Source organism: Drosophila gunungcola (assembly GCF_025200985.1).
Source record: "Drosophila gunungcola strain Sukarami chromosome 2R unlocalized genomic scaffold, Dgunungcola_SK_2 000004F, whole genome shotgun sequence".
NCBI lineage: Eukaryota > Metazoa > Arthropoda > Insecta > Diptera > Drosophilidae > Drosophila > Drosophila gunungcola.
The window spans coordinates 1141877-1165364 of NW_026453167.1; the positions used below are offsets into that span (position 1 = coordinate 1141877).

General features: G+C 39.8%; 1 protein-coding gene across 35 annotated transcripts in view; it reads right to left on the minus strand.

Moving 5' to 3' along the window:
• Positions 1-23488, minus strand: part of LOC128254145 (protein muscleblind) — a 162595-nt gene that overhangs the window by 79936 nt on the left and 59171 nt on the right. Inside the window, exon 3 of one of the 35 annotated variants that reach the window (XM_052983002.1) lies at positions 3641-4535. The exons of the other annotated variants lie outside the window; for them this stretch is intronic. Within the exon in view, the coding sequence (XP_052838962.1) occupies positions 4470-4535 (66 nt within the window). The 3' untranslated portion in view covers positions 3641-4469. Of the gene's footprint in view, positions 1-3640; positions 4536-23488 lie in introns of those variants that run through there. 35 annotated transcript variants of the gene reach the window in all.

The window sequence follows — 23488 nt, forward strand, 5'->3', positions numbered from 1 at the left end:
GAAAAACTTTCAATTATGGTTAATAGCTGTTTTTGTTTTTATTTTAGACACACTGCAGCTCTAAGTCTTAACTTTTCTTCACACAATCGATTTCGAAATGGTATATCTTTAAAAGTTTCTTAGTCTTAAAAAATCTGCGTTTGCGAATATGTTAGTTAGGAAATTACTAGACGTTGTAATAATATAACCATTTGAATAACACTTTAAGGGCAAGCGATAAGTCTGGTCAGAAAATGTTATTCAGCTAATATGTAAAGCCATTATAAATGTTTTTCTCCCAACGTTACGTGCATTTTGCTAATCAATTTGTAAATGTTTAAATTCATTTTCAGTTTGGGGGAACTTTGATTGATAACCAACTCAGTACCCCGAACCCCACCCATTTCAAAATCCCTATAAATCCTCTCCCTACTGTTGCTGTCTAATTCGGCAAATTTAATTACTCACCAATTATGCACAAATCCATCAGAATTAACCACAATTAAGTAAAAACTTTGTTGCTCAGTTTATCGCATTTCTTTTCAGGCTTCTCTTGACTAGCCTTGTCCTCGCTCTCTCGCTTCATTTCAATTATTCAATTTTACACCTTGTGGCATTTCCCCAGAACAAGACAAAAAACTGGGATAGGATACAGAGGCGATAGCGGGGATGGTGAAAAATTCTAGAGAATTTGGCAGCAGAAGACTTTCATTCTGCTGCGCATTAATCGCCGTCGAAAAGGACCAACTTTTGCCCAGGCTTCTTCTCCACTTTGGAATTCTGCTGCGGGGAAACGCGTAATGCCAAAGGCGAAAAAAAGGGGGTGTGCGACAGTTGGAATTTACAAGAAAGCTCTAAATGAAAAATCGCAAAATTCTTTAAGAAATACTCCGCACAGAAAATGGCAGCAGGATGGCCCACAAAAAAAAGAGGCGTTTAAAAGAAAAACAGGACAACTATTTTCTGAGTATCTTTATCTATAGTAATGATAATTGGAATTCGCCTAAGCAGATATTTTAGCAATGTTTTTGTTGAAAATTTTATAACACACCTAAATAAACTAACATAATTTCTCGCTCTAGATTTATTTTAACCTTATCTTAAATTGTCCAAGAAGTTCATAAAGAAAATGCACACAAACTGCATTTAGTCAAAACATGATTACCGTCTTAATTCCGTTTGTCACACAATAAATTTTATTTTTAAATACTTCTCTGTCTTTGACTCTTTCTTTCTCACCTGGCTGCGCGCCAACAGAATTTGACTCGAAATAACACTGTCGAGAACTATAATTTGACACGAATTTATATTTGAGTGGTTTTTTGTGTTTTTGTGTTCTGTGTTTTTTTTCCCTAGCCCATTGCAGCACAACATTTGCAACTAAATTGACAGATGCAAATGTAAGCATATTTATAATTGAATTCGCCATTCGACTTCAATTTCAAATGAAATGCTGAAAAATGTTGACCAAAAGCCGAAATGGGCAAATGTTAAATTCCCGTTTGGCCAGCGTAAAATTAACTCATTATAAAATTAATTAAACAATCGCCGGGTGGCTTTGTGCACTCAAATGGACAAAAATGTGGGATGATATGGATGGGGAGTGTGGAATGTTGGGGAGTCGGATAATCATGTGTTTGCAATCAGTTTTCAAATCGCCAGCAGCCGGAAAAACCAGCAACAAATAAAGCAGGGCCTACAGGTCCAAATAGGGGGTTAGGGATGGGGTGGTACAAACATTAATAAAATCAATTTGTAATAAACCACATGGGACGCATGAAAAACGCAATAAAAACGCACAGTAGTCGGAAAATGTTGTTGTTGATGTTGCTGTTGTTGCGGCCAAAGCGGCGACCGCAAAAGAGCTTTAAAGTGTTGCATACTTTCCGGGGGTAAACATGCGGGTGTTGCAGCATTTTCCAAGGGGCTGAGGAGCATAGGGGGTGGGGGCGTGGCAGGAAGTTAAGGGGAAATGCGGGAGGCAGCTAAAGGATATTGCGTACGCTTTAAATCATTGACAGCACAACGGCCAAGCGGAGATTGTATTTAAATAATTTAAATATTCATATGTGCAGCTTGCAATTTAATTGAGAGCAGACATCAACTGTTGGTAAAGCGTGTATTATACTTTACGCAATCCATCAATAAAGGTGAAATGGATTTAAAAAAAACATGACATTTAATGGACGACAGAAAATATATAAACTGCCGAAAACGTATGAAAAACATTATCAATATTTAATATATTCTCAAGGGATTCTTTATATCAAAATGTGATGTGATACAATTACCAATTAAATTAAAGCTTTATAATTTTTCCATTTTTAAAACCAATAAAATTTCTTCCAAAACTATCCATTCCAATTTCCCAATATTCCTAGTAATTCCCCCTGTAATGTTGCCTTGCCAAAAAGGACCTTCTACACACGACATGCAAGCTACAAATACATGCAACAGCAAATGTCGCTCAATTGTTGCAACTTTATGTGAGGATGGAACAACATTTACCTGGTTTCCACAAAGGGGTACAAAAAATCCACTCTGTCAGCCGCTACATTATTTTTCCGCTGCCTTGTCATTATTATATTTAAAACTCCATAAAAAACGTAGGAAAATGACGAACACAAAGTCGCTGGCATAGACACACACGTATGCAGGTGTGCTAGGGGTTTTTGTGTGACACTTAACCGCACACCCACACCCAAACCACACACACACTTTGTACATAAACGTGACAGTAAAATAAAAAAAAAAACTTAATATATACGAGATATATGCATGCTTAAAGGCTGAGTGGGCGGTGGAGGGTGGTTTTGTCTTGGCACCTGCCACACATGCAAAAAAAAAAAACAGAGGCTGTGGAAATTGCCGTGAAAAAGAGTTGTTGTTTTTGCCGCTGTCGTTTCGAGCCCACTTAAGTCGCACACGCACACACTTAACGCATGTCCCAGAGGTATAAACACACACACACAGACCCAAACAATAATTTTTGTCTATAATAATCATTTTGCCAGAGCATTTTGTAACTTAATTAGCATTTTTATAAACATAAATTACTTTTTTCTCGCCCGTGCTCTTGTCACGAAAAAACAACGAAAAATAAAAGTGTCAACTTTTCTGTTGTAGCTGCGGCTTTTGTTGCTGTCGCCTTTAATTAAGTGTATATTAATATGAATTGTGACCATAGAGAAGCAGCGCCAAAGAATCGTTTTCGAAGAGATTATATTTAGGAAATGAACTACATGGCAAATGTTCAAATCTGTTATAGCGAGTGTTTCATGAATTAATATTAGCTATTTTTAATCCAAATAAAATTAAAAATTTTTTTTTTTGGTAGAGATGAAATCATTTAATATGCAATCAAGTAAAAAAAATATGTTTTATGCTGATGTACATTGTACAATTTCAATATACCGTTTTAGTTGTTTGGAAAATTTTTGTAATTTATTTACCACCCCGGTTTTTAGGAAAGCAAAAGCTTAAATCTGTTTAACAGGGCTTCTTGAATAAATATTAGCTTTTGGTATTCTAATCTTTATATTCGTTAATTTTTCTAAATAAGATTAAGTATTCAACTTCAGTCGAAAATTATATGTATTAAAACCAATTTTAAAGCATTTAAATCTTCCAATTTCAAATAAAACTTTATGTTGCTTTAGTTGACTCAAGTTAATTATTTGAATATTAATTATTATTTTTTTTACAGCTAGTTATTTAATATCTGTGAATCTATAGTCTTACGAACGTCACTCTTCCCATATTTCCCACCACTTGAGTCCTGTAAACATGACTTTACATGACGCACACATGTGTGCCAACTTGCATGCATTGGCATTTTTGCAACTTGTCATGCAATTTTGTTGCCGAGGACTGACACTTGTCAGTCCCTGTGTTGTCCCTTCTTGATGTCCTGCTCTTTTCACTTTGTTTGCTGCCGCCTGGCAGTGCATAAATGTCTTTTAAGTCGCTTTAATCTCCTTACATTTCAAGTTGTTTGCTGTTACTGTATAATTAATTAGTGAAAAATAGCAGACAACACGGAGAATAAAAGTGAAAGACGACGGCAAAGTTTGAGAAGCCGAGACAGCAGCAAGCAGCATTTGATGAGTGTCAGGGTGGAAAAAGGGGAAAAGTGTTGAAAGTCTTGCAGTGGCATCCTGTTTACATTCGAGGCAAAGGCATGAAAAGAACTCACACTCAACACACACACACTCGCATTCACCGCATCCTTTACTCTTTCTCCATATTTTTCTTCGCTTTCCCTCATCGCTTTTTCTGCACATTTCTGTCGCTTAGTTTGCGTCACTTTTTCTGTTCTTGGTTGCTGATTATTTTAATGAAGCATCTTTGCAAGTGTTTGACACGTCTACTGCCACTTTTATTTCACCCCTTTAACCTCGTTTCACGCTGCCAAGGTGTAAAGTCTTGCGGCCAATGCGGCGTATGCGTGATAAAAGATGTTATGTTTGCAATGCACAGCAGCTCTATTTTTACTTACGAAATGTTTTACTTACGAAATTGTGAGGTAAAAAGGAAGATAGTTGAATTCTACATACCTGTAAATAGAAGAAAAGAATGGGATTTAGTATGGTGAATTGTATTGTAGATAGAATTGATTCTTAGAATTAAGACATAATACAGAGAAAAAAAAAATAATATTCAAAACAAAACAACAAATTATTTTAATAGATAAAAGGCAATATTTTCCTTGCAGCTTTAAAAAGATTTATAGACTTTTCTCTTAATTTAAGTTTTAGTTGAATTTGTTTTGATTAGAATTAGTTTAAAAGGTCAAGTACAATTTTTTTTGAGAATACATTTTGTACATATATTGTTGTATATACAACTTTATCATTTCATACTTTAAGTCAGTAAAAACCTTTCGCTCTTCAACAACTGGGCTTTAACATTTAATGGCCAACCAGGGCGTCCTCAAACGACGACAAAGATTATGTACTTCATTGTCATCACCTTCTTCTGCCACTTTGCCCATCTTCTGCTCTTCCTCCCACTTTTGCTGTCATCAGCTTAAGCTGCATGCCTCAAGTGCACTTAATGTGCAACACACACACAGCGACCACAAACTAGCAGAAAACTGGGACACCAGCCCGCAGTCTCAGTCGCGTACTTTAAAATGTAACAGGGAAATTGGTAATTGCTGCAGGTCGCCCCCGGACTTTCCTATGCTACCCATTATGCCACCACCCCCAAAACACCTACAAAAGCCGCAACAACTCCGCTGAACAGCAGCCATTACCAGCAGAAGTGGCCAAAAGAAGGCGGCAATTACAGCAAGAAGGTGGCCAGAAGAAGCTAACTTGGCAGATGTCCTCCAACCTCCTTGTTCTACCACCCATTAATGTCACTGCAGGTCAGATCCGATCCTGCTATAACGCTCAATCTGGTTTCAATCGAAAGGCCTTTTCTTTTTCTTTGCCTTTTTGCCAGATTGATTTCAGATTTGCGAAAGCTTGATTTTCCATGTCTCCTTTATTGGGCATCATAAAAGAAAATGTGGAAGAGGGAAAACTTTGGCACACACTTTAAAAAGCCACAAAATTGCCATGCTCCTCCTGCCAAGTATTGTTTTAATGTTGCTGGGCAACAAAAAAAAGGCAGGAGGAACTTAAAATTCATGCGAAACTTTCAGCTTGGGAGTCACTTAGAGGGAAAACAAGGAGTTTTTTGATGGGAACAAAGGTCCTTCGACATTTGTTTGTACGTCTGCCCTTCTTCGTTTTTGCCCAAATGTAATTTAGTTTGATGGGCGTGCCGCAGACTAGGACAATTCAACTTTACATCCCCCATCCGCGCTTGTCACATGTTGCATCATCATGCCATCATGCCATCTGGCCACCCCAACCACCCCCAAAACAAAATCCCGCATAGACCCCATGGATTGTTCTATCTCCGCAGCATCCTTGGCATCCAGCCACCCATTGGGTTTTATGTGTTTGTAATTAGTTTTTGCAACGGGTAAATGCGGGGGCGTAACTGTCGTAGCGGAAACGGAAATGAAATTGCTTGCAATCATTTTTCAAAAATAGTAAATGGAATATTTCGTAATTTGAAATTAGCGCGAAGCGAGAAAAGCGTTCGCAACGGGGGAGAGATAATAATAAACAACAGCAGGCAAAGTTTTTTGGGGGCGGTTTGGATATTTGGCCATTTACAAAATGTGCGTTAAGCATTTTTCGGGCTGCCTGCCGGACTTTTAATGAATTTGCCGTCTTAAAGCTGCAAGTAATGGCTAAAAAGTGTTGCCTACTTATCGCTCCCCCACCCAAAAAAAAAATAAAAACGGAAATTGAGTGCTGCCTAATGCCGCAAAAGGAGGGCAAGTATTTGGTTAAGCCGGGCAGATGAAATTTTCACAAGCAGAAATATCATAAATTTGGAAGATTCTCTGCTTCAATTTTGGGGGTAATGGCTAAAGAGTGTTTTGGAGTACAGATTAATGGAAAATTGTAGGAAAAAATACTTTGGAGGTATTTATAATGCATAAAACGTTAAATTTGTGAAGACACTATGTGACACGTACAAGTATAAACCATATCACATAAGTGACCCCACAAACCTCTCCAATCAATTTCTATACAAACGATAAGCCATCAATGCAAAACTTTTATGGAATCCCTATAGAAAAAATTTTTTTTCTGGGCAAATCTTCCTGAAAAGACCTCCTCCCAAGTCATGCTCCAAACATTATCATCATCATTAAATGTCATTATGTAAATAAAACCAAATAATGGGAAAACGGTTTCTCAGGCGTTCTCGATTTGGGCAACTTTTCAATACCGGCGAGTTGTGGGAAACAAAGTTGGCCAGGCAACGTGAAGAGCCTAATAAAGTTTGGGGCCCAAGACCCATAAATATGCGTCGACAATTCCCGCAAGCCTTGCTTTCCTTTCGGGGGAAAAGGAAAACTGGGTGGGAAAGATAAAGCGTGTGAGCCGCTTGCGTGAAGTTGGCATCGAGCAAACAGCGAAGCGAAGCGGAGACAACAAAGGCGATGCGGCAAGATTACGCATACGTAGTGTGTGCGCCAAGCAAATACGAAATTAGACGCACACGCCCCGGCATCGGTGACACTCCTGCCATCTTTCCTTTCTTTATTTACCTTTTTTCCCCTTGGTCCTAGGCCTCTTAAATGCCTGGCTGCGCGCAATGAATTTGTTATGAATTTATATTCGCAGCGGAGGCCAAATGAAAGTAATAAGTTCCATGTGGATGCATCTTTTCCTCCTCTTTCTTTTGCTTCTCTGTCTGCCAAGCCAGCAGAAACGTGCGACAAACGACCATGATTACGCTTCGAGTAAGACAACAGCACCGCCCTCCTCCCCTTTCCAACCAGCCCCCCCACCCCCAACTTCCTGCCAGGTTAACTCCAATTTGAAGGCACATAATGCCGAAAATGCTGACAATGTCGTTTGCCTCCGTCCACCCGGGGGCGCCAAAAACATTTCTATTTGGCATTGCTTTCGTTTTCAATTTGCCCGCCGCCGCCGTCGTCATCTTCAGCGGGCGGATTGCCGCCAGCAGCAGCAGCTGTCCAAAATATAAAACGGGAAGACAACGTGGCTGTGCTTTTGTCGGCCTTTGCCGTGAAAAACAATAAATATTAAAATAAAATTCGTCTGGGAGGTCTGGAAGGAAGCCAGCAGGAAGATCCGTTTTGTAAATGCTTAAGCACCCTGACAGTAATTTGAACATGTAATTTGAATGTTTCCAGCGACATTTCGCAGGGAATTGGTGGGCAAACAAAGCGATTGATTCTGTCTGTCTGCCTTGCAATGGAAAATATTCATTTTGCAGCTCGTTCATTAGTATTCGTTACGTTTAGCAAAAGTCATTAATTACTGTGTTTATATGAGGCCAAGAGAATTTTGTGAAACGCTGTTAGAAATGGTTTCACAAACACCATTTAATTGGTTTTATTTACTGGGAACGGTTAGAAAATGAATACTAGTTTATGGGGTCTTTAAAGTACAAAAATAAAAATAAATAAAGATAAGACTTTATTAAATTGAAATTTGTGAACCTGCTCAAAAGTATTTTATGCTTTTGAAATTGAAGGATAAACAGAAGAATAGTTATTAACTTTCGACAAAGGATCACGTCCATAGAAGTTTAAGGCTCAATTTCATGGCGTAGGTTTACAAATTGCATAAACCGAATGCCGTCTATTCAATTCAAAAGGTGCAGATAGCACACAGCCAGACGCAAAGGCAGAAACACTCAACTTGTCCTTGCAACAGCGGCGACCGGAGACGAGAGATGCTGTTTATAATTTTATCAACTTGTATAAATATGACAAATCGCTTTATGACTTCTCACGCAGCAGGAGCACCAAGCCAAAGGAAAATGGGAGTTTCCATTGGGTGAAATGCCATCCGACTGGCGCCTTGCAGATACTGAAAAAGGAAAGAAACAGCAACGAAGCAGCTCCGGGCATCCGAGGCTCCAGACAGGACCCAAAAACAAAAAGGAAAATAAAAACGCACGAAGGATGAAAAATTCTATACGTATGCTTATACTGAAATAATCAAGAAAAATGCTTTGCACTAAATCAGCAGAATGCGAGCTGGGAAAAGCAGCCAAAGGTTGTCCAGGAAATGAAACCGCAGGCAGCTGACGACGATGACATTGTCCGCCTCCTGATTTCCCACAGTGTATAGTTTTTGTGTGGGTTTTGTGTGTGTGTGTGTGGTTTTGCGCAAAGTTATGTTCTCTGGTCGGACACGGGGCGTATGCGCAATCTTCAGCATGCAGCTTATGCGCTTTTCCGCCTCACGCGCCTTTCCGACAGCTCTGCACTCCCGATGCTATCGAAGTGCCAGTGTTTTCCTTTTTCCAGCTCTCCTTTCTTTTCAACTTCCCGGCCCTCCTTTCTCATTTGCATAATTATGTTTCTTTTTCGGTTTCTGTCTGAGTGTGGATGGCCTTTTTTTCTATTTTTTCCACCGTGCTTCGTTAAATTGAGCGTTAAATTCGCTGCCTCAATATTTGAGGCAAACTTAATTAGTGGGGCCAGGGAACAATAGCGGTTAAATTGTTTGCAGAGTCTCAGATCTGTTTGTTGAAATAGGATGAAAAGGTTCTTTAATAAATTATGCGTGTAATCAAAATAGTACACCAATTTTATTATCATTTTTTAAAGAAACACCATAAATTGAGTAAAGGTTTTCATATAAAAGCTTTGCCTATAATCTAAAACGTAGTTATTATATTAATTAAGCTGAGAGAAACCACTTAAATGCATGGTTAAAGCGGACTCTAAACTACAAATTATTCAAACTGGGCGAGAAGTCAACTAAAGACTTTATCGCATGTCTTATTTTTATCCACTCAAATGTTCTATATCAATTTTAAGGCAATCCCCAATTTTCATAACTTCCTTTTTCCTGCTTTGCTCACTCAATTATCGGTGAACATTATGTGGACATCCCTACTGTGAAATCTTATCTGCTGTTCACCTTGCCAAATGCCATCGTCCTTAGTCCCCAGCTTTTGTGTCTTAAACTCCAGTCAAGGGCCCCGTCCTCGTCGTCGTATGCTACATAATTTTGTCACTAATCCGGGCAATAAGATTGTTTAATTTTGCGCTAAACTTAACGCTTTCTTTGCCTTCCTTTCTTTCCTCGTTGGATGTTGGCTGGCAGCTTTTCCTTGCCTCCACACCACCCCTGTGTTATTCCGCTGGCATGGTTTGTTTTTGTTTGGCATTCCCCAGGACGGAAAGCCCCAAAACCCCGGTCCATTCCCCCCCTCTCCCCGATCCGCTTTCCCATCCCACCCACTGATTCACAAAGCTATGCAAATTGAGGCACGGCACACCTGCGGAGGCGACTGGCGGCTGGCGGAGAAATGAAACGTAACGAAATGGAGTCGAGGTCTCGGTCTCATGTGCATTGGCATACATTACCTCTAGTAAATGTTACAATCTAGTGCCACGCCCACTTTCCGCCCATTCAGAATGCTTTATTCACGCGTCAGGATCCATGTCCTCCCAGTGTGTGAGTGTGTGTGTGTGTCTGCCTCATTTCGTTTGATTTCGTGCCTGTCCTGGGCTTTGCAGTATTTCCTTCGTTTGCCTTCTTTTTTATATAGATTGTATTCTCTGGCTTCCTCTTCGCTTTGTGTGTGTGATAATAAATTTGCCCTGGTCTAAGGCTCAAAGGGGAAAAAAAGAAAAGGCAGGGAATCTGGGGGATTGCATGCTGTGGCTCCTTTTCTCAGTTTGCCTTTTCGCTGCTCAGCATCGGCAGCTCCTCCTTCGTCCTTCCACATTTTTTTTAGGTATTTTTATGCAAACAAAACTCGAGTGTATGCAAATATTTGAGTTTTAAGTGTGTTTGCCATCCCCACACACACACACACACACATTTACGTCGTACATATGGGAATGAAGTGAGGGCAGCAAAATTAAAAACCGACTCAAATGAAGCATAAAGCAATAAAGCAAGGATCCTGAATACCCTTCAAAGCTGGAGTCCCTTAAGGACTTTATAAACTTAATTAATATTTTAGGTAATACACAACTCAGATATTTATGTTTAGAAGCATTGTGAGAATTTTATAAGCTGAAAATTCTTTTAAATTTAAATGAAAATTAAATTACTGAAAAAGCTAAACTAATCTCTTTAAGGGCATGAATATGCAAGCATCGTCTTTGTGGGAACAGCAAAAACCATATGTATAATTCCCCACCCAAAAACCCGCAATCTACTATCTTCCTACTCACATTTCAAAGTTGCCTCCATTCACATTTGTTCATTTTGCTTCAATAAATGTGAAAATTATTAAATTAAGTGAGTGCCTTTCTCCGGACTGGCTTTCACCATATGCCATGCCCATTGTTTAACCCCTCCTTCTGCTCCTTCGCCTTCTGGGAAACGAAAGTGGTTTTATGTTTATAAGCAAATAAATTACTGTGTAAATAGGTTAAGTTCCCACTCCTCGATCTCGCCACTTGGAAAATGCCTGCCCGGGGCCCTCGGAACAACAATTTCCTCCCAGTTGGGACTATTCCCCTCGCATATGTGTGTGTGAATGCGTGTGTGTCTCTGCTCTCACATCCTTGTGTCCTTGGGGATTTGTTCTTGTGCCCTGCTCCATCTAATTCCTTTTTGTCGAGCCCCAAACGTCGTGGCATTTAATGTGACAATTAAATTTCATTTTAAATAAAATATCTGAATATTATTTAGGTTTGTGCACATCCTCAAGGACCTTTAGGCAAATGTAAATGGCCCTGGCTCTGAGTGTCTAAGTAGGGGAAATCTCGGTTCTAAGATCTAAATTATTTGATTAGGTGAGGAAGGTTAAGGAATTTTATATTTCAGTATGGGAGTTGCATTAAGTAAATATCATTTCAGTTAAGGGTTGGAAATTTAATTAATACGCACTTCTATCTATACCATTTGTAAAATCATAAATATATATCTTTGGCCGAACCCGCAATTTAATTAGTTTTGTATAACCATTACTCTTCCAGAAATAACAAAATTTCTTTGAACTTAAACTGACACTGTCGAGTTCATGACTCACGACAAAAAGCTCCCTTTAGTTTTCCCCCTCAATAAACACATTTCTAATCATTTCCCATCGAGTCACATAAATTGTCGCCATATCTCCTTGCCACCAGATCTCCTGACACTTTTGGTGGCAATGCCACTGGCAAATGATAAATTCGCCTCGCGTGTGTGAGCGCGCAATGAGAAATTATCAAATAAAACTGCTGAAATAATTACAAAGTGGGAAGAAGCGAAAGAGAAATTGTGGCCAGAGTTGTCCGAAATGAAAGAAAAGTAATTAAAAAGTGCGAATGAACGAAATAAAAACCGAAAACGATGGCGATGGATGGCGAAGTGAAAATTAAAACGAGACGAGGCAGCAGCTGAAATTCGTTGACGCTTTCCATTAAGCTTAAGGGTGAAGGCGCTTGCTGTCAGCGAAAGGATTAAAGCCAAAAATAATGATAATAATAATAATAATAATTATGAGTGAGAGACAGATTGTCACAAGTTGTCAGGCGGAAAAGGAAAAGGGGGCATTCGTTGAGTGGAATTCATCAGGCACTTGAAGACGCTTTAAGTTCGTTGCCTGGCGCAGCTTAATAAACATAACTCATACGCAGGGTAGGCCGCACACAAACGCTTTCATCGTCGTCCTGTCCTGGCCTGGCCCCAAACACTCGAGGCTGTCTAAGGATGTGTGTGAGTGTGTTTCTCGAGTGCCAGGTAAACAAACACAAGACGGAGGCAGGAAAACCAGAGGAAACCGGTGAAAACGTGAGGGAAGAGAGGCCGAGTCTGAGGTAAGCACACATTACCCTGCGAGAGCCCCTTGAAACTATTATAAATGTTGACAATAATGGCTTTTTAAGCCTATTTTCCAGCACTCCGGAAGTCTTCATCCCCACACCTCCCCACACCTGTGACAATAAATGTCATTTAAATGAATTCATTATAATAAGTCAAGTTGATAGATGGCACAAGGCACATAGCATTCGAGCCAGTTACCCAATCTGCGAGCAGGAAATCGTTTTGTTAGCACACACCCCACTCACAAGATATATAAACCGTAATCTAACATTATGTTTAGTGCAAAATGGAAAAATGGAATGGAAAACTCACACTGCCGGCAGCCTGTTTTTAATTGGGCGCACAAAGCTTACAAGCGTATTAACATGGTACAGTCGCAAATCTCCAATTGCAAATCTCCAATCGCAAATCGATTCGCCAAGCGATCGAGGAAGAGGAATCACCAAGAGTTAATCCGCCAGCCAGAAACCCCAAAGCATATGCAAATTATGTTTGACAGCATCAAATGGCTCACATACAGGCAAAAAAAAAAAACGAAGAAAAATCCAATGAAATCGCCAAGCAAATGGAAAACACACAAAGAAGGAGAGAGAGAGAGAGATGAAAACCCGGGTGGGGCAATCTATGATACATGACTTTGTGCAGAGATTATAATGCCCGCTGATTGTTTAATCGCTTGGAAAGTGATGGAAAAGTTGGCCATAAGTCCCCAACCCCCATCGAAAAGGGAAATATACGAGGAGGCATTCGAGTGTGTCAATGATGGCAGCAAGTTAATATTTCCATATGCCACGCAGCGATAATGTGATTAAGGTTGTGCAAAAGAGATGGCTTAAATAATGTAGTGAGTGCGAGTTATCGGCAAAAGGGGCAACAAAGTTGGCCCCGACTGAAGGACTCAATTTTTTTCGATGGGGTAATGAAAGAGTCAGCCGAGGATTACCAGCAAGATGACGAGTGATATATGCAAATTTGGCGTAAGCAGATTGAAAGCACTCAATAAGGTATTCAAAATATATCTTTTGTTTTAAATTACTTGGTAATTTCGCTAAACATAAATAGCTATGAAAAAAGTATAACAAAATTAAAACAACATTAATATTTTAAGTTCTAACTAGGAAGATATGACTTTTAAGTAAAATTTAATTTATTTCAAGCCGCGTAAGAGCTTTTCCAAGCAACCGTAGAGACAATCACTTCCCACAGCTTTGAATAGACGCTAATCCGACCGAATCCAATAATGTTTATCTAGTCTCATGGCGGCCAGCTAATAGTGCGGCTCTCAAGACCCAGCCGCCATGGATGGCTTGTTGATGCAACACTCGAGCAATCAATAAGCCAACTTCTCTCGAGCACAACAATGCCCGGGCTAATGCCTTTTTACCCACCCAACTCAACCCAACCCAAACCAGAACACTGACTGATATAAATATGCGACCATTTCAAATGGAGGACAACGCGGCGCCAGATAGATGGCAAAACGCAGGGAGGCGGGTGGCGGGGAGGGGGGGACAGATAGTTATAAACAGTAAAAATGTCTAAAACGTTTGCCAATCCAAGGGATAAAAATCTCTCTAACCCAGCGTATTTCTTTTCAGTCGGCAGAGACAACAAACAAACGACAGTAAATCATTCTCAGCTGCGAATGGCGAATGGCGAATACTGAATGCCGAATGGGATTGTACGAAGGAGAAATGTGGGTGGTGGTGACTAGTTCCATTTAGATTTTTATTGTTGTCGCCAGTTTTCTACCGCTACTGCTGCGGCAGTAAACATACGAAAATGCTTTTTGAATTGTAATTTTTTCTGCAATCCTCCGGGCTCTCGGACTTGACTCCTGATTCTGCTTCTGATTCCGATTTCGATGCCGATTCCAAGTCTGCCGATGACGTTTGTCGATGAGCTCTCGCTCTTCTCCAGTCTCTGATAAGCGTGATTGAATTGATTTTCTATTTTGCCCCCTCAGAGGACGGCCTTTGTTGTTGCTTCTGCTGCTGTTGCGCCACTTTGCTGATGGATATCAATTGAAATGCTTAAACAGGCGCTTTGCGCATTTTCAATTTCTATTCGCACAGCCGAAAAAAAAATCGGAGTTTATATATATACGCCAACAATATATATATATGGATGGAGAAAGATATTTGTTGATTTTGGCCAGGCAACTTAAATTGTGCTGTCAGTTTTCGAGGGGTCAGAGGAGAGGGAGCTGCTAAGCTTCAGCTTTCGATATTGATTTCGCGTTCAAACGCATGTCATTGAAAACCCAAATGACGGAAGTAATCCATTGATTGCTGGACTATTTTCAAAGGAAAATAAGTGAATTTGCTTCCGGGGTTTCGGTATTTATTTGTGTTACATGTAACTTCACGACAACTTAAATGAAAATATTTTTGAATATTAAATTTCAATTTATTTAGGCACTTAACATGAGTGTAAAAGTCTCTATATATATAAATATACATATGAGTGTAAAAGTCTCTGTATATATCATCAGTAAGCAAGTTTATTTTGTTGACCAAATGAAATGGCAATTATGTAAATAAAGTAGTTCTTTATTAATTTTAAATTTATTTAGTTGTATAGATTTTCCCCACAATAAATTAACTTTTTAAAATCCCAAGTTAGCCACAAAATTCTAAAACTTAAATAACCTAATGAATTCAAATCAAGTAATTCCCCAAAGAAACTCCAAAGCAGACCAAAAGTATTTAAAATATGAAAGGTTTGGGTTCTTCAGGCAGGCAGTTAAAAGTAATTTAATTTTATCGCTCGCACCATTTTTGCAACAACTCCCTTGGCAGCCTTTAGTTTTATTCATTGAAAATATTTCATTTCCTTTGCCAAACACAAATTCAAATGAACGAACTCCCTGTGCGCTCCACCTCCATATTCTTTGTCTATCTCATAATATGCAAATTCGATGTGTAAGCGACAGTACGAGAATTCCTGGCCGTCATTGTTCAGTTTCTGCAGATAGATAAGGCAGATAGAAAGGCAGAGGCCGGCCGAACACAGTTCAAACATCTATCGATTCCATTGTTGATTAGCATTTTCCACTCCGCAGTCCGCAATCCGCACTTCGCTTCATTTGATTTGCATCTGGAGAGGGACGAGAGCAAACAAAGCAAGAAATGCCAAAGGAACACAGGGTCCCGAATCGTTTGTCAACCCCTAGAACACGATAAGCACCTGCCCTCACCAATCCCAATTGGTTTATGCTCGGCCTGCCCTGCCCTGGCACCTCTGTAATTTGATGACCCTAAGCGCCATCCCAAAACTATTAAGTAAATTGAATATCTTTCTATTTTTGGTATTCCTTTCTCTTTTTTCTATGTTTTTTACCGCTCTCTGCTCAACCAAAAATAGAAGTCGAAGAAGACCAAGAGACTTGAGTTCTAAATTACACTAATGGACACCGAAATGTAACCGAGCAAACTTTTCAGATGAACTGCAAAATCTGCACTGGGTGTGAGCCGAAAGCCGAAATGCAGATGGAATATGGAGAGATGGATCCCATGCAGTCATCATCATCATCATCAAATGACCAGGGAACGGGGGGGAGAGTTTTTTGGGGGGGGTTTCCAAATAGCTGCGCTTCACAAGTGTTTGCCACAAAATGTGTGCACAGGCAAACTTTTGACCATAAATTATGGCATTTATTCAAAAGGCAAACGCTCCCCGGAAGTCCAAAGGGAGTATTATCCTTTACTCCACAGCCACTACTCACTACTCTCCTCTCTCCTCTGTGGATTTTCATTTATTAGCCCCTCGCCCAGAAGCCCACAAACTTACAGCAATCCCAATTGACAGACTGCCTCGAAATTTGACCAGCCTTAGAGAGAAATTGAATTTCTCGTTAGGAGAACTGACCCTACACTGAGCGAAAAGGCATACTAAGTGAAATTCTATAATTACATAACTTTAAAAGAAAAGTTTTGGATTTATTGTATTTTAAAACAGCCTTAGAGATTTGTAAATTTTATATTTCAAATGTTTATGTACAAGATGTCTATATAAGCAAACTACTCAATTAAAAATATTGTTATTCCCTATTATTACGATAATCTATATATTTATTTATTGATTGATTTTCCTGATTTTCGTTGTATGTAGAAGATGGAGTTGCAGTTTTGGACCCAAAGCGGCAGCTGTCATGTAAAGCTCATTTAACAATGGCATCCTTTTCCCCTGCCCCCCATAATCATTTCATCCTGGAGCATAAAAAGCGCAAGTTGCTTCATGGCGCGTGCAACTCGAAGGCGCTGCCTGCCGCATGCCGCAGCTTCATTAAAATTGCAGCAGCCACCAGTCAGTGAAAGAAGAAGAAGAATAGGGCTGAGGGAGAGGGATGTGGCAAAAGGGGGAGTGCCAGTGGGATGCCAGCAAGATGGCCTAACGACGTCAGCACACAATGGAGCGTACAATGCGGATGTGTGCGACAAAAACATCAGCAGCAGCAGCAACAACAACAACAACAACAACAACAAAAAAGGATCCGAAACGGCAATAGAACATTCCACAATACACCCAAACGCCAGGAGGCACAAAGAGGGGGGCGTGGCAGAACGGGGGCGGCAGAAAAGCTTAAAGGCGGCAAATGACGTCGGCTCTGAGTCGAAGACGATGACGCACAGTGGGCGTCAAGGCTGAACATTACATTAATGTTAAAGCGATTGCTTATTGAATAAAACATTTCGTATGTGAACAGACTCAGAAGCCGATGCCTACTAATTATCTAATAAAATAATAATATTCAACTGAGAAAAAATAAAAGATAATTTAAGTTCATTTAAATATCTTTGTCACTATTTCAACTTAAAAAAAGTTTTTAATTTAAAGAGCCAAAATCATAAAAATATTTTTTTAGAGAAATTTTAACAAAATGATATTGTCTATTTTTTCAAAAATGTTTTTAAAATCTTTTCATAAGAATTACAAAATTTTAAACTAGAAATTGTACGATAAGAAAACCACTACTATTTTTAAACAAGATTCAATAAAGTTTGAAATAAATTTATCATAATTCAATGTAATTATTGTTTACTTACGTGTTGTTACTTTTCTTAAGTAGCCTTTAAAGTGTAATATAAAGCGATCACAGTTATGGGCGTTTAGTTTGATTATTATTTACGATTTAATATTATGCTCTTCAGCTCTTTGTAAACTGAGGGAAACCACGACATAAATCAGTTCCAATGAAGCAAACAAATTTCCACCACCTTACAAACCCTTTCCACCTTTTAATAAAAAGTATAACATTTTAAATATTTCCCCCAGAAGCACACCCACCGTCAGGAGCTAGACCAAGGCGCCCAGGACCAAGCGACAAGGACAGCGACGACATCTCGCGTGACCTGAATTATTGGTGGCATATTGCCACTCATTGACTTTGCCGCAACGCCCGAGGCAAAAGAAAATGCGCCACTCGACGGGAAGAAAAGGTCGCGGAGAAGAAAGGAAAGAGAAAGGAGAAAGGGACAAAATAAAAGGACACGGAATGCAAGGAGTAGTAGGTCCATTGAAGGAGCTTTAAGTTTACTGGGCAAACAATTTGCAGCGACGACCGGCTTTAATCAATTTCTCTTGAAAAATGCAACAGCCAAGACAAAAGGAGCCAAGGATCCTGGCATCCTGGCGTATTCTGGCGTATCCTGGCAAGCCGGCCGACAAGGCTGACAATTGTTTGTCGAGTTTGTCAAGCGTGGGACGCGAAACGAAATGCAACAGGAGCCAGCAGCAAGCAGCTTCTTTTACTAGTACTGCAGCTGCCTGCACAAAATGTGGCTCCCTGTCGTCCTATTGCAATCCTTACAAATGTGACGCTGCTTTGTTTGTTTGTCTCGCTTTATTTCACCACTCGTCGACGACATTGCGGTTTAATAATGTGTAAAGTCAAAGTTATTTGATATACCCAAACAGACGCACACTCTCAAAGATGCCTGGATACCACACATATAAAGTCGGCCCACCACAGCTTCCTTCCTTTCCACTCCCTACTCCTCTTATTTCTCCTCCTCGGCAGTTAGTCATTGCTGAAGTCCCAGGCGATGGCTTTTCTTCTTTAAATTTATTGGGTTTTCTGTCTGCCATTATTTGTTAGGCACTCCTTGCCACGCCTCCTCCACCGCCACCTCCACCGCCTCCTTTCCACACACACGTCTCATTTCGCTCGCGAGTTCCGCAAAAATTGAAAATAAATTGAATGACGTTTTTATTGATCTCGATTTTCGTTGGAAGCGGTCCGTGTTTCAGGTGAGTTTTTTCTTGCTTAGTTTGACGCTTAGCTGTCGCTCAAAATAAAGAAGGAAGAAAAAAATCAGACAGAGAAGTCTGAGCTGTGTGGCTTTAAGCGGGAAAGTCTTTAATGTCAAGTTGGAATTTATTTCCCCACTGAAGAGCAATTATTTACATTTCTGTCAAATTGATCATATGCTATACAAATAAGCGGCTGCCTGCGTTAAAAATATAATACCCATCACTAAGATATTGCAATTAAAATTCTCCTTTGCCAAGTGTCTTTAATTAATGAAGCATCGCGCATGCAAAGGAAAATTATGATTATCACTCAAAGTGAAGGGAAATTTCCCATTCCCTTTGGCAGCCTGCTATCCTATTATTCCAATTTCAATCAAAATCAGCCTTCCCTGTACAGTATTATTTCTACTTTCTTCCCCACTTCAGTCAATAATCCAAGACTCAAGGTGAGTGAGCAACAAGAGTCACCTGTCTCCGGACTTCGTCCGCCTGGTTGACACTCCTCGTATGAATACGTAATCCTTCAATCTGTTGGCGAAATGAAATTGCAAGTCCAAAGCGAAAAATATTTATTTGCAGAAGTCATCGATTGGGAGCGCTATTTCCATATGCGCTTTTGACACTCTTGCCTTAACTTGCGACATTTTTTATTCGATGGATGTAAGGGAATGAAATGTGCTGGATCTTTTCTCGCATTTATATTCATCACGGCCGGGCATTAGTTTTTGTTTGCCTTTGTCTTAGCCATATGAAAAGAAATTGGCGTCCAACCAGGGACTTGTTTGTTGGTCAAAACGGGGAAAACGGGAAAGTTTTTCGGGGATGGCGATGGGAAACTGGGTAGTCTGGCGCCCAAGTGCAATTTGTCACGCTCGTGACTGGCTCAACTGGAAAGGGGGGGAGATGGAAATGGAGAAAACGGAGAATCCGGCAGTGGGAAAAGCACCTCGCTCCATCTTGGCTCGCTTCATTTGTTGGCTTAAGTAACTTAACAACTTTACGCTTGCAACTCGCGTACGCGACTCCTTCGGCGACGTCCTCTTGTTTATATTGATAATGTGCCATTTATTTTATTTAAGGCATGCCCGCTCGATTTGCAGTCACGTTCCGGCAAAGGAGAAGGCGACTGCCACTACGACGGCGACGGCGAAAGGACGAATGAGTTGTGTAGGTTTCAGCAACTGCGAAATGGCACCCACCACTCGCACACACATGTGAGTGCGGCTATGTGCAAGGACATGCCACAACTTGCTGTTGCATAATGCATTAAGTGCTGGTGGGCGAAATATCCTGGGTGGTGGCTGGTTGCTGGAGTTGCTCTGCTGAGTTATTGACTTGAAGTTTGTTGCGGAATTTCCAAGTGCAACGTGTGTAAGGCATAACAAATTAGGCGCGCCTGGCAGCAGAATGTTGCAGCATTCCGAATGGGGCGAGGATAATGGCGGAGGTGGGCCCTATGATGGCAGGTGAGGGGACACAATGCACTCGAAACTGATTTCGGTGATGCCCCATAGGCAACGAGGGATTCGTGCAGTCCTATTGCACTTAAGTTTGATCCAGGCAGTCACTCTCTAATTCCTTACAAACTGTACAATATAATGTAGAAAATCTTCCATCAGAATAATGTGCATTAGCTCCCTAGTTGATGATTTATATTCTTAATATTATTTTATACTTTAATTTAAAGTGCAACTAGAAACAAGATGGTTTTCCAAATAATATTATAAACATAGGATAAGACCTATTAATCCATTTATCATTCCAAATAAATTGGAAATGCAGAATTGTAACTAAAAATAAGACGGATTTCCTAAAGCTTTTATTAATCGCAAGTATACACTTATAAATTCCATAGCAGCCAGCGAAACTTCCCACCAATTACCGAAAATATCACTTGTTAAGCATTTCGCAATTTCAAATGATTCAATGACAACCGCAAAGTTTTCGTTTTTTTCCTTACAATTCTTTCATTATATTGTTTCTTTTCTCCACTTCTCCAATGATTTTGAGCAACTATTGATGATTCTTCTTTCATTCACTTCCTCTGATTGGTGTGCGCTCTATTTCACATTTTCTGGGAAGTTTTATTTAAATTGGATTCATTTTTTTTGTTGGTTGTATTGTACATTAAGTTGCTCTTGCCAGTCATTTCTTCTGCCCGGCTGCTTATTATTATTATCGATTTCAATTCTGCTGCCCAGCAATTTTTTATGGCAAATTGCGAAGAAGCAAAGGCAGTGGCGAAAAAATAGATAATGGAATTAAAAATAATTGGATGACATTGAATATATGGGTGAGCGAGCCGAATCAGAGCGGCGGCAAAAGTTCATCATTTGTTGTTGTCTTTAAAATTTAATTATTAAAGTATTTCCGAAGCGGCCCGAGGCGGTCCGGAAATTCAAGCGTCAACTACAAAATTGGTATAAACAACAGCGAAGCCCCGAAGTTGTCAAAGTGGCCGGCTTTGTTCTCCTCACTCCCTTTCTTTTTCCAAGCGGAAGAGTTGCCATTTTCATTCTCATTTTCATTTTCTTTTGCGGGGCGCCATTTTCTGTGCCATTCTTTTCGACCATAATTTGCATGGCATGGGAACTTGACTTTTGTTGGCCCGCCCCGAAAGAAAGGCGGCGCGGAAAAATATGTTGCAGCGGCGGCGGCTGTGTTGGGAATATAATAGAAAAATAAGGTGCCACACAATATGGCCGAGAGCTTTACAGTTGGTTAAGTAGCAAAAGGCGGCGAAAGGCGAAGGATAAAGTGGCACCAGCCAAGCGGCAGCCCAGAAAAACGCTTGCTGAGGCTGAGGATCCGGATGTGGAGGAAGGAGTTTTTCCAGCGAGGCCATCGCACAGCGCCAGAGCATGGCGTGAAAATTGTGTTGACAAGAAAATTATAAACCGGAAAATGTTTTATGTTGTGGCGGCTATGCGATTTTTTCCCATTCTTATTCCCTCTCACTCTCACTTTTTACACTGCCCCTTTTTTTTCCTACCATTCTTTTGCTCTGGGTCGCTTCCCGAGTGGCTTTTAAAGTTTCAGCTGGCTGGCTCATTGTGGTCAAATTAAATTGAGGGGAAATTACCAATGAAACGATGCCAATTTGCTGAAAGGGTCAGAGGTCACTAAGCGAAAACGAAACGCTTGGCTGCGCTAAAAGGCATTTGAGTAGAATTCAGTTTAGAGAATTTTGCAATCATTTAAAATTTATTTTGAATTCACTTTAAAAACTATGAAAAATTAAGCAATTGTATTGTGTATTTAATTATGGATAAACAGAGAATAAACTTTATAGCATGACATTGACTTACATTTTACAGAAATTTGCTTTGGAATTATCTTTGAAAACAAAGAAAAGTTAAAAAATTGTATTGTGTATTCATAAGGGAATAAGCTTCATATATGAAGCTATAGCTTGACATTTACTTCAATCTTGCTGAATAAAAAAAATAAATAAATAATGAGTTGAAATTCACTTAAAAAGTTATACAGAAAATAATTAGATTTAGATCTAAAATATTCATAATGGATAATTACGGACATAACTTCACAGCTTGACATTGACCTTAATTTCACGTCTAATTCTGCTCTAACTATTTCTTTAGTAGGGAAATGGCATTTAAAAGCCCACAACGCGGCAACCTGGCAATAAATTAGCGTCGCGGCCACCGAGAAAAAGTTTAAACACACCCCAGGTACAGCCCAGTACACGTGTTCAACATCATAGGCATACAATCACGGGACTCGTACATAGGCCTTTCGTCCTCGAACTGGGGGCCATTACATATACAAACGTATATATATGTTATGTGCTGGTTACTTGCCACGTTTAAGTTCGTTAAACATTTAAGCCCAGTTCGTTTTGTGTGTCAAGCACACACACACACACACGTATACAAGAATATATAAAGTTGGTATAAAAAGTCGTTGGGGACAAAAAGAGGTGAAAATGAGTGCAAACACACTCGCCTACAATTACAGCCACTCAAAAGGGGCGAAGAACAACAGGGCATGGAAAATGGGAAATGGAAAAATGCGAGGGAGGCTGAGGCTGAGGCTGCTGGAGAGGAAGAACACGCCCCACGAACGAAATTGCTCGGCAACTTTACTGCATAGTTAATTAATAGGATAACACAATTAATTTGTGGGCAATGAATGTCTGAGCTTTATTTGCCCGACCAGCCAGGCAAAAACTACAAGTGCCCAAGGGTCACTGGGTGTGTGTGTCCTTTCCATTTCCATTTTCATTTACCCATTTACCCCCCTTTCAATTTCCATCTTGCAGCTGCTGCCCCACAGATGATGTGGATTCTGCAGTCAGAACTCGCTTATCACGCAGCTGTGGTCTCGGATAATTGCCAAAAGGCTTATGAGATTTCCCTGGCACGGCCAACTGAAACCAACTGAGACACCAGGCGGCTGACCCGGTTCCTAATGATCCATCAAAGATAATTGGAAATGTTTGGGGTTAGCTTAGATTAATGATGAAAGTCAGTTGATGTTGCAGAAGTGCTTTGAATTATGAATATTTAATGAGCATTCATATTTGACACGGTTCGAGATTAAATCATAAGTGAATACTAACAATGGTTGTGGTCGACGTATGTGGTTGCTCGTTAAAGTTAAAGATTACTCTTTTGTAGATGTAATGGGTGGAATTTTAAAAGTTTTATTAAGCAACAAGTTCACTTAAAATATTATTTATATGTCTAATAGAGAAATCAATTTTTTTTTTACTGAGATATATTATATTTTTCCTGTGTAACTTTTAATTTTATACAAAATTCTTTAATAATTTTATCAAAACTTCCACTTGATCCAAAAATTACTCTAATAATTTTAAGAAAATTGCTTTTTTATCAAGTAAAAAAGCATTACACTTACACACAAAACTGAAACTCTAATAATTTGAATAATATTTGCACCAGATATCA